Raw genomic sequence first — 12500 nt, forward strand, 5'->3', positions numbered from 1 at the left:
AGGAGTAGGTCTTGAACTTTCCATTCCAAGGCCCTCCCATGTGCTTCTGGAGGGAGGAGGCCTTGAGGCCCAATACCAAAGAAGGGGGGGGGTGGCCTTTTAAGGGAATCCGATACCCTTACTTCAACACTTGACTGTTCGATGCTCCGCCCTTTCCTTTGCCCAATTTATCCACCTTGAGCTGAGGCATCCCCCTACCCTTGGAGGGCACCGGGGAGAGTGGCCTCGCCTCCTACTTTCACTTGAAGAGCCGGCCGTTACGTGCCCCTCTGTTGGTAGGAGCTCTGTATCTATTTCTGCCTGCAGCTTGTCTTTGTCCTCCTCAGGGGGCTGAGTCGGAGGGGCTCAACGGGAGAAGGATGAGGCTCTGGGCGACTGTATAGAAGGTCACACACCTCACTGGGCTCTGGCCCCACCATGATCACGAGACCATTATAGGGGACGTGCGTTTGGGGATGATGACGGTGCAGATGCCCTGTGGAGCATTCCATCGTAACTCTCCTTCCTCCACTTGTCCAGTGCCCTTTCCACTAGCTCCTCTGGGAAGAGAGTCTCCTTAACAACAGGGGCATCCCTAAGAGCCCTCAACTCCCTGTCCAGGAGATTCCTTGGCAGCCTATGGAGGACAACATCCCTCCTGCGCAGAACTCAATTTAATGCTGCGGTATAGTAATGACCCGCCAAGAAAGCTACGGCTCTCAACCCTGAAACTGCCAACTCCAGGAACTGTTCTTTCGCGGGGCCACTCCTCACATCCTTCTCCAGGGCAAAAGAAACCAGGGCCATGGACCATGGACCAGAGGTCTAGCCGGAAAGGCCCATGCGGCCGCTTCCTTGAATGTTACCTCCTTTACTATGAAACCCATGGCCATGCCCGACAGTCTATACTCCATGGAACCAGGGGCTAGGGCAGCTAAGTTCCCTTCTGACACTTGATGCACTTGGGAGGTCCCCTTCGTAGTGTAGAATCTCCTGTGCTTGACCTCTGGAAAGGGTAAGAATTTCGGTGTGCCTTCAGGCCTGTTTGGTCGTTTCGGGTCCGTAGCAGCGGTGGCGATTCTCTTGAACAGCTGCTCAATGTCTTGTGAGAGGGGAAGAACCAGGGTGAGCCTTGTCTCCTTAGGGGCTCCAAAACGATGTTCCAGATTGGTGTCATGGGGTCGAAATTGTAGCGGAATGGGATTGAGCAGGGAGTTGAGCCTTCTTATAAGACTAAAAACTCTCCGGAAGGATGACATTTCCTCCACCACCTCGTCCTCCTGGTGGTCCTGGGATCTCATCTCCAAAGTCCTCTCACCGTATACATATGCCCTACCTGTGGCACCTTGCCAGGGACCAGAGATCGCATCTCCCAGAGGTTCGATCTCCCTTCTGAGGGATTTCTGCTCCGCTCCCCTTCTCTTCGGCTTCGCTTCGTTGCTGGAGCGGGGTCCGGAGACTTGGAGCGGTATGAGCAAGACCTAGAAGGACGCTGCCCCTTTGCATGGTCCTCTGGTCCTCCCCAGCGTGGAAGGTCCTCGAAGACCGGGGGAGGATAGACGGCACCGTCTGATGGATAAAAATCCTTCCAAGGGGTATGGGGAATCGGGTCCGTAGCTCCCCACCCCGGCAAGGGATCACTTAGCGGTGACCTGAACAATGTCCTCGGAGTGCCTGAAAAAGCCTCCTGCTCCCATGAGGGCAGATCAGCTGCGGCAGGCCGCTGAGCTAAGGATAAATTTGCCACCCCACAGGCAGAGGGTCGTTCCTCTACCTGCGGAGGGGCCGAGGAGACAGTCACTACCGGCGGATAAAAGGCCGAAAGGCCGCGCCGGGCAAAGGGTTGGCGGCTCTGGATATTTATCAGGTCTGAGGATTCTCCCCCTTCCATCAGTGGAAGAGCAGATTGGCCCGTGGGGTTACAATGAGGAACCTCTGAGCGGGAATTAAGGGTCATCCGCTGAATAAGCTGCGCAACCTTGGAGCACGAGCTCACAATTCGACATAACTCCCTTTAAGGTCCCAAAAACCTTCTCTGTGGACCTCCCCTGCGACACGAAGGTTAAAAAGATGGTTCAGGTTTCCGTTTTGAATGGAGAATGACTCTTGGGCCCAGGGGCTAAAACACGCTCACCTCTCTCTGACCCTGAGGTAACTACCTCCATTACCGCTGGTAACACAAGGGACAGAGAGGGACGCACAGATGAACAGACCGAAGGACAAGAAACGCTGCCCTTCCTCAAGGGCGACTTGTCCCTCTTGGCCTTCTTCTTCTTTTTCATGGCCATCTTGGCCCATTGGGCATCGTTCCAGACCACACTCTCATCACACGTGTCCATCCTGGAACACACACGGCCCCGACATGAAGTACACAATACATGGGAATCGACGTCCATGTGGGACATAAAAGCTGCACACAGCTTCCCAGTAACACCTGGGTACCAGCGTTACACTGTCACAGATTCCGTAATGGAGATCGAGGATAATGAGATCCAACGAGAAATGCATTAAGAACAGGAAAAACTCTTACAAACGCAAGCGAGATGAGAACGTGTGTAACTCAACATAACCAGAGAAAGAGTGGTTAATGGCGACCTGAGAAAGTTGACCGAGGGGTCTCTTTAGTGCATGCTAGGAAACAAGAGAGGTCAGGGTCGCACAGGGGAGAAAAGGGGGTTCAGGGGTAGCCTGTTGGGGGGGAAAAAATTCTGAGTAGATAGAAGACAATAAGAGTAAACTCATAATTATTGGAACGTAGTAACTGTTCGTGTCAGAATAAATATATATATATATATATATATATATATATATATATATATATATATATATATATATATATATATATATATATATATATACATATATATATATACATAAATATAATTATATATAATATATATATGCATATATATATATCTATATATATGCATATATATATATATATATATATATATATATATATATATATATATATATATATATATATATAGATATATATATGCATATATATACATACATATATATATATATATATATACATATATATATATATATATATATATATATATATATATATATATATGCTTAGATGGAAAAATAACATATGCATATATATATATATATATATATATATATATATATATATATATATATACATATATGTAATTATGCACTTATATTGTATATATGTAAAATACTAAATATATGTAATGTATACTGCATATATATTTATATATATATATATATATATATATATATATATATATATATATATATATATATATATATATATGTATATATATACATATATACATATATATACATATATATGTGTATTTATATATATATATATATATATATATATATATATATATGTGTGTGTGTGTGTGTGTGTGTGTATGTGTGTAGATATATGTATATATACATATATATATATATATATATATATATATATATATATATATATATATATATATATATATATATATATATATATATATATATATATGATGATGTAAATATATACATATCATTAAAATAATTCCTTACCCCAACAAGTAGCTGCATGTTAACAAAAGCCTTCTATTCGATAAATTGTTTTTGAATGATAATTCTTATAAAGAATGAGTTACTAAATATGTGCAGTTTAATATCTTTAAATCGTTTGTGGAGTAAAAGATACAAAAGCATACACCCATCAAAAAGATAGATATATATCTTATAATAACAGAAGATGAAGAAAGGCAACGTTGGATGGAACACTTTAGTGAGATCACGAATAGGAGATAAGAAGGGAATAATTCCATTGATATACCTGAAGCTGAGGAAGATCTTCATTAGTCCATGAATGAATTCGGTGTGTTGGAAGTCGAAGCTACTACTAAAAACTCAAGAGATAGAAAGCCCCTGGATACGATGGAATAACTGCTGAGATGGTATTATTTTGTAGAGCGGGGCCTGACCAAGCAAAACCTGATAAACGGGAGCTAGGAATGTTGCTAAACATGGTAAAAAGGGAGATATCACTGAGTGCAATAATTACATAGGCATCACATATACGCCAGTTGTCATGAAATTATATAGTATGTTCATTTTGAAGAGACTAGAGAGAAATGTTGATGAGAAGCTGAGAGATGAACATGGATGATTTAGAAAAGATAGAAGTCGTACTGACCAAATTTCCATTTTAAGACATGTACAGATATGTGTAGACTATAGAAATCCACATTTGATGACATTTGAGGAATATGAAAAAGCGTTTGATAATGTGCACCGGAAAATTTTGTGGAGAGTCCTGTGTGTTTATGGAATCCCTATTAGATATGTAAATTTGATTAAGTCTGTTCATGAGCATAATAAGTGCAAAGTTAATGTTAATGGAGTCCTATCAAATGCATGTTCAGTGAGCAGTGGAGTACTACAAGGGAATGCGTTGTCGCCTGTTTTGTTCATCTTCCTCATGGATTTTGTAATACATAGAATAGTTGGGGATGGTGGAGAAGGATTGCACTGGATTGGTAATAGGAAATTAGGTGACCTAGAGTGTGCTGATGACGCTGTCCTTAATAGCAGAACAATACAGGATTTGCAATGCTTGCTTACCAGAATGCATGAAATATCTCAGAAGGTTGGGTTCAAGATAAACAAAAAAAAAGAGAGATGATTAGTACGGAATATGCAATGGAAGATAAAAAATATCATTGGATGGTGAAGGAATTAATGTGGTAGAATCATTTAAGTATTTAGGAACTATGGTCTCTAACGCTGGGTCTTTAGAGTTGGAGTTTAATGAAAGTTTGAAAAAAGCAAATCAGACAATGGCTAAGTTAAGTAAAATTTGGAAATCAAATCGTCCGAAATTACATATAAAAATCAGGCTATAAATCAGTTTAGTGATATCGGTGTTACTGTATGGACATGAGTCGTGGTATGACAATGAAACAATATTCAACAGATTTTGTAGACTTGATAAAAAAATAACCTGAGTAGAATATTGAGAGGGAAATGGCAGGACAGGATCAGTAATGAAACTATAAAAGAGATTACTCGAGTGCCATATGTGGATGAGATCACGGTGAGAGGTAGATGGAGATGATTTGAGCATGCTCTCCACATTCCCCAAAAGAGATTAGTTCACCAAACTTTTAACTGGGCTCCACAAGGCCCTAGAAGAGTTTGAAGACCCATGCCTATATGACTGAGGACTATGAAACATGAAGTGAGAGATGATGGATGGAGAAGTATTGATTTAAAAGCTTAAGATAGAGACGACTGGCGAAATCTAACTGAGGCCCTTTGCGTCAATGGGCGTAGGAGGAGATGATGGTGAGATTCTATGCTTTACTTATAAATTAGTGTATGTTCATATTCATGGTAAGGGTGAGATGTACACTACCCTTCTATCTAGTAATATGGAAATAATTAAGGTTTCCAGTTAAAACCTCTTATTACAAATGAATGAAATCCAAATCAAGTGTCTGGGACGAATGTGATGATCCGTTCTGGGACCCTGCTAACTGTTCTATTTGCTTGCCGTGGATCCATTCCACTCACAAGATCCACTGGCAAAAATATTGAGATATGACATCACCTTTCTCCTTTCAGTAAGTAGTGGGTCGCCCATGGCACCAGCCACCTGTTGAAATACTACCTGTAGAGAGTTATTGGGTCCTTTGACATGCCAGATAGTACTATATTGGATCCCTCTCTCTGGCTACGGCTCATATTCCGTTGCCTACACATACAACGGATAGTCGGGCCTTTTCTTTGTGCATTCTTCTGTCCTCATACATATTCTTAGATACTTAATTCTATCATGCCATTATTAAACTTTAGCCTCTAATGAGTATAATTAGTTTTATATTTTTCAGTCTGGGTGTAAAAGTTATCATACTGTACTTAGTGTACAATGAATTACTGTTCAACTATTATCAAGTATTGGTGAGTTTCTAGTAATTTAGTAGGCATTTAGACTAGGGCTTTAGATCTCCAATGTCTTTCTTTCACTATCCCACCTACGTCTAAGTGTAGACGTCAGTAATATGAACACCAAGGTAGGTTCATAGAAGTAAATAGCATTTTGATAATATAATGAATCATTTATATGCTCACACGACGTTCATATACATGCCTCCCTCTCCCTACCTCCCCACAGATTAGTTATGTCAAGAGACAATTAAACTAGTTTCGTTTTTCAGACTAAAAGACAACAGAGATAAGTGTACCCACGTGAAAATATTGCCATACACCAATCTCAATACTTCCCTAATAGGAAAGAAAATGAGAAATTTTCCAGTTATAAGATAGACATCGACATTTAATCAGCTCAGAAAGAGAACTAATATGAACGTCTAGCGAGAATAGCAATGGCTAATTTCACTATAAGATTTACATTTTTTGGCCTAACTTATAGTTTTGAACATGATTATTAAGAAGATGAGAGCTAAAGAGCATTACTCAAGTTGAACAGATGTATTGCTTTTCACTTTACCGGGGGGGGGGGGGGCACTTAGAAATGGACATGAGAGGAAAAGAAGAATTATGTAACAAAGATTAAGGAGAGAGAACAGAAACAGGGTATCCCACTAAGGATATAGACTCAAGATTGATGATGAAATAATGAGCTAAAGGCATTGAGTAATAGTAGCTAGGATGAAAAACAGGGGATAGGATAAATGTTGTGGAGTAACAAAGGTATCAATTCATCAAAAAAGGTAGACCAGAGCAGGTATATGACCTTCAAAGATGGAGTAAATCCAGTCGTAATCTTTTCTGGAGAAGGATAGAACAAATGGACTGGTATAAGGGTTTAAGTGTTATATTACAAATAAATGCACCACATTTATAGAAATGATTTAAATATCTTATTGTAGACATTTACACTAATAAAGATTATTTCAACACTCACCTCCAATACAGAGTAAAAACATTCCAGCTAAATCCATGAATCCAAGTATAGGGCTGGTTGATCCGCTTCTTTTCAGGCTGCGCTCACAATTTGTAGCATTAGATGTTTCCTTTAAGACACTTCTCAATATAATGCCGGACTCCTCTAGACTAGTTAACCTGTATGATAAATGAAATAAGTATTCTCTTTAATGTGTACTTTAAGGATAGATAATTCATATCATAATATGATTTGTGGTTTGTTTTGAATATTTCTAAAGCTCTTCTAATTCTGTAATAATGATGATAACATCTTTGTAAAATGGAAATGATTTTCAAGTTAATCATAGTATTACTGTACACAATTTGTTGAGTGTTCATTCTAAAACTGTAGGTGGAAAAGAAATGTGAGGTATTCAAACTGTGTAGTTTCTAGTGATCTTTTTTGTCAAGTACATTATTCATAGGTGTAAAATTACCAAGGTTCAATGAAAGACAATACACCATATATTTGGTAATACTTGTATGTATTGATTATAAAGCTGTTCTATCCACTTAGAATGGTATTATCTGTACAGTACATAGGTCCATGCAGATATATGCTTTTTAGTAATATACCCCTTGGTCAGCTTTGCAAGAGTCGAGTTTGACTCATTGGGCTAATAAATCTCACCCTTTCTATGAATAAGAATGTAAACCTAATTTGGTATAATGAAGTGGATAGTTATTACTTAATTAATGTAGATATGTGCCTATTATCTATAGAAATTTTTCAATCAAAAATGAAAATGTGTCTCATAATATTCATCATAGGTAATAAATGCGTATTTTCGAAATCAATGTTATTTTTTCTTAATTTTGTCATTTATTTCATTTTTTTATACTAATCCCAATCAGCTATTAGGGTTTCAAACTTCTCAGCAGTAATTGCATTTATATCATGAACCAACAGAGTGAGCATAATATATCTATAATCCTCCCTGATTTTCTCCAAACTGCTTCTCGCTCAAAATTCCGTTATAACGATGTTTAGGCTACCCATGAAACTAAAAGGTTTCCTATTGTCTTTCCTTCCAATAGACTTAGGCCTCTAGTAAATTTTTGAGACAAAATAACGACTAATAGAAATAACAATGGGTTGGTTAATGGTATATGGTAAGAATGCTTGACTTAATGTTATTCCTACTCCATATGAATGTAAGAAAGGCATGACTTACTCAAACATATTCACTTCGTTTTATAGTAAATCATAAAATTCTTGCCTAAACGCTTAAAGTTAGAAAATTACCAGTATGCATTGCTGAGTTCTTAATTGGGACACTTCCAGCTGATATATAATACCCACTCCATAAAAAAAGGAAGTTATAAAGCATGATTCTTGATGAGGGGACGGGAACTGCAAACGAATAATTGAATTTACAAAGTACCCTTTCAAGTACCTTCAAAATTAGCAAAGAAATTCTTTGCAAAACCAAATCACTGCCACAGAAACTTTCCCTGGAATCATGTGTTCTAATCACAAATTCAACAGAAAATTAATTTGAACATGTTATCTATATATTCATTAATAATAAGCAATTGAACACTATCCCAAAAAAGAGTTGAAAACTAAGGAAAAATTGTTGACTGAAGAGCAGTTAATACACACTATAAGAATAATCCAGTTTGCTACTGTTGACCTTGGGGGTAACTGTATTCACATACAGTACACCAATTTGGAGGAAGTAGATCTTATTTCTTCTACTTGATAACTGACTTGCTTGGGATTCAAGCAGATATAAGAATAAACTTATGTGAAAGCTTTGGATTTTGAGTACTGTATACATGTGAAGACCACTGGGACAAGTAACCGTATTACACTTTGTGGCTCAGTCGTGAAGAAACAAAAAAAATGGAGTTAGAGGATGGAAAATAGTCTCAGTGATGGAGAAAGAAAGCTGAGAGAAAGTCATTCAAGTATGAAATTAAGGATTAGGGCCTACTGATTCCTATAATAGAAATGAAAAAAGAGGGAGACTGATAGGTGAAATAGGGAGTATTGTTTTAAGGAGGGGCATTAATGAAATGATTTGCTTAGCTTCAATCCTATTTAAAGAGGTAAACAAGAAAATACTCAGCATTGCAATGCTACCCCTAACAAAGAGAAATAAATACAATATGAAGTTTTGATGATTAAGGAGAAGAGTAAAACTCAAAGTTTTAAAACCACTACAAATTTGACAGTTTGAACTATAAATCGGTATCTTTACCAAGAAAAAAGGACAATTTTTGGTCAAATGTGAACAACAAGAAGGGCTGAGTGTTGACTCTTCATTACAAATGTGAGTGTAAGAGAAAGGGTTTTGAGAGCTATTGATATAGAAGTTAAGAGAATAGAACCAAAGATATTACAGAAAAAAAGTTAAATAAACATTTGACTACTCGTTTGAGAGCATATTTCGAGGCAATAGGATGGAAGTTAGAAGGATGAAGTGGTCATCCTGCTTGGGAATAGCTAATCTAATGGTTATTTTTAGGAGGAAAGTTAAGTGCACCACTAAACGATTTTACAAAAAAGGAATGAGGGGCAATGCACAGAAGCTTATTTGTCGTCAAACTCTGTGAGTTACAGTGCAAAATGCTTCATACCATATACCTTTCAAGACATAAGAACCTTTGGACTTTACAAATCGAAAAATTAAGCAGGAAGATCATGAGCCTTGGTAATGTTAAGAGAATTATTATCATAGAAATTAGATTTGTGAAGTATGCCTTTTCACTAGAAGAGTATGCTACTGTATAGGTAGGCCTATATCACGGTTGAAGAGAAGGGGAAATGAAGACTTACGGAAGATGTTGAGAACTTTGTCAGCAATAGAACTGGTAAATGTTCCAGTTGGAGACAACATCAGAATACCTATTAGATATCCTCATAATACGAGAAATTTACTCTTGAAATACATAGGTACATCAGAACCTAGCAGTTATAAAACAGGTATGATTGGACTGAGAGGGGTAGTAGAGACTAAGAATGACTGCAGCTCTTATTCCTTTGACTAGATGGCTGAATAGTTGAAAACTTCAACTCTTTGTCATTCTTTCTTGCATCACTTAGTGATAAAGCAAAGAATGACAAAGAATGCAAGTTTCAACGATAAAATTAGATAAGCCTCAATAACATTTAAATATCCTCCTCTACTCTTGTGCATCCCTTACATTATTGTCATATTAAAAGTATGGTTCAGTGGTCCATGCATCATAGGAAATAAAATGTTTTAATTCAAAACAGTACTGTATACTTCATGCAAATCCACAAATACATGATGCATTTATATAAATGATACAGAATAGGGTTATGGTCGGAGGTTTTCACCCAAGGTATATTATAATTTAAGATACATACTGTATCTTCACAAAATTGAAGAAAGTATTAGAAAATTATTTGGTTTTAGGTAAAAAAAGATAACTTCTAACAAGGAGATAATAATTGCTTAGCTTAATGAAGGAAAGTGCAGTACATGCATTATAAGTAAATGAGACCAATCAATATTCAATACAACATATATTATATTCATTATCCTTCCAGCTCGTAAGTCTTACCATTTATTGAATTCTCCTGTAAGTCCGCTTTTCTTTGGAAATGCGTAAGCAAGGGACATTCCATATAAAGGCTTCCTGGCTATGTGAAAATTGCATTGTCCAGTGGAAGAAAAATCATCATGTATTGCCTGTAAAATATTAATTGCGTCATAATTGTCAACAAACCTTATATTTTGATAAGTATGCAGTTAAATCAATTTTAGTATCATAAAAAAAATCATCAGATATAGGGTATTTGACATAGCAACAATAAATCCTTGGAGGATGTTTAGGATTATTATTAGTATTATTATTATTATTACTTGCTAAGCTAGAACCCTAGTTGGAAAAGCAGAATTCTATAAGCAAAATTGAGAACGGTTAAAAGTTGAAGGGATATAGCCGAAGGGTATTATTATTATTATTATTATTATTATTATTATTATTATTATTTATAGCTAAGCTACAACCTTATTTGTAAAAGCAAGATGCTATATGTCCAAGAGCTTCAACAGGGAAAATAGCCCAGTGAGGAAAGTAAGTAATGAAACAAGTAGAGCAGTGTCCCCGAGTGCACCCTCAATCAAGACAGTGGAAGACCATAGTCCAGAGGCTATGGAACTAACCAAGACTAGGGAACAATTATTTGATTTTAGAGTGTTTTTCTCCTTAAAGAGCTGCTTATCATAGCTAAAGAATCTCTTCTACCCTTACCAAGTGGAATGTAGCCACTGAACAATTATAGTGCAGTAGTTAACCCTTTGAGTGAAGAAGAATTGTTTCTGCGTATTTAGATGGGAGAGTGACTCGTTAGGTGTAAATGTGTGTTTAGGGCAATGGTATGCTATGCTATACTGTTTCCATTGTTGTTTCATATCTTGAATTGCTCAGCAAACACTTGAGGTCTATTAAACTACTTATTCCTGATCTTGATATTAATTTATGGCACCATCACTCATTTTAGTTCACTGTGCATGTTACATAAGATCTTTTATAATCCTGGCCATCCTTTGCATTCACATCTTTCGAGACTATACCATGTATTGCATAGTGACCAGTATCATAGATCATTTGTGGAACTTCAGGAGTTCAAACAGGATGCAAATTCTTCTCTGTTGAGAAGGTTGACTTGAGCCTCATTGCATCGTTCGTTAATTAGTTGTCCTGTTTATCTAGCTTCCTTTTGTAACTTAATTTTATATTTCATTTCCCTTTTATAGTTAATTCTTTAATTTTCAACTTTTTCTGTATTGGTCAGTTTTCCTTTCTGAGCCCCTAGGGCCTAGGGAATGCAGCCTTCTACTTTTCCAGCTAGGATACTGCCTGGCTTGTAATTATAATGATAATGTCTGCAGTAATTCAGGAAGTTGGAGAAAGGACATGTGGTTTAGCAGCCAAGTTTTGGGAGAGGAAAATTTGAGGGGAACTACGGAAGCTATTGAAACTTCAAAATTTTTACCAGAGAAATCATAATGTAGATAAAAACAAGAGTAAGGTTATGAAAGATTATGTAAACCAGAAAGTTGGGTCAGACTCTTGATATGGGAGGGGTTGATTTGTTCAGATAATTAGAAGTAAATGTAATTATCAAGTTAGGGTTACAGAATTGGGGAATATTGAAGGTGGCATTGTGTTTGCAAAAGCTTCGTAAATGTGTTGGAGTATCAATGAACATTGAGATGGAGTATATTTGTTTATGAAGTTTATGTGGCATAAGAAGAATTGAAGCAGTTAGAAAAGTTTAGATACAAAATGTAGGAAGAATTATATATATTTGGGTATGTTACAAAATGGCTTCAAGTTTTCAGATTGTTTGATCATGTGGAGAAATATACTGGATGGGAGGTTGATGGAAAGTGTACACGATTAAAAAATGTTGGAAGGAGGAGAAGAGCACCTAGAAATTTATTGACGTATTAAAGTAAAGAGGTATTGAAATAGAGAGAGAGAGAGAGAGAGAGAGAGAGAGAGAGAGAGAGAGAGAGAGAGAGAGAGAGAGAGAGAGAGAGAATTAGTCATAGTATGTAGGGGTATTTGACATTCTGATTGTAATGTTGTAGAAGGGTTCATCCACTATT

The 12500-nt window shown here is 37.1% G+C and overlaps 1 protein-coding gene across 1 annotated transcript in view; it reads right to left on the reverse strand.

Annotated features, from left to right (window-relative positions):
- Positions 1-12500, reverse strand: part of LOC137640605 (glutamate receptor 1-like) — a 75382-nt gene that overhangs the window by 11967 nt on the left and 50915 nt on the right. The window contains exons 7-8 of the mRNA XM_068373115.1: positions 10444-10571; positions 6887-7044 (exon numbers count right to left, since the gene is read on the reverse strand). Coding sequence (XP_068229216.1) covers positions 6887-7044; positions 10444-10571 — 286 coding nt within the window. The remainder of the gene's footprint in view (positions 1-6886; positions 7045-10443; positions 10572-12500) is intronic.

The sequence above is a fragment of the Palaemon carinicauda genome, chromosome 5, assembly GCF_036898095.1.
Source record: "Palaemon carinicauda isolate YSFRI2023 chromosome 5, ASM3689809v2, whole genome shotgun sequence".
NCBI classification, from domain to species: Eukaryota; Metazoa; Arthropoda; class Malacostraca; order Decapoda; family Palaemonidae; genus Palaemon; species Palaemon carinicauda.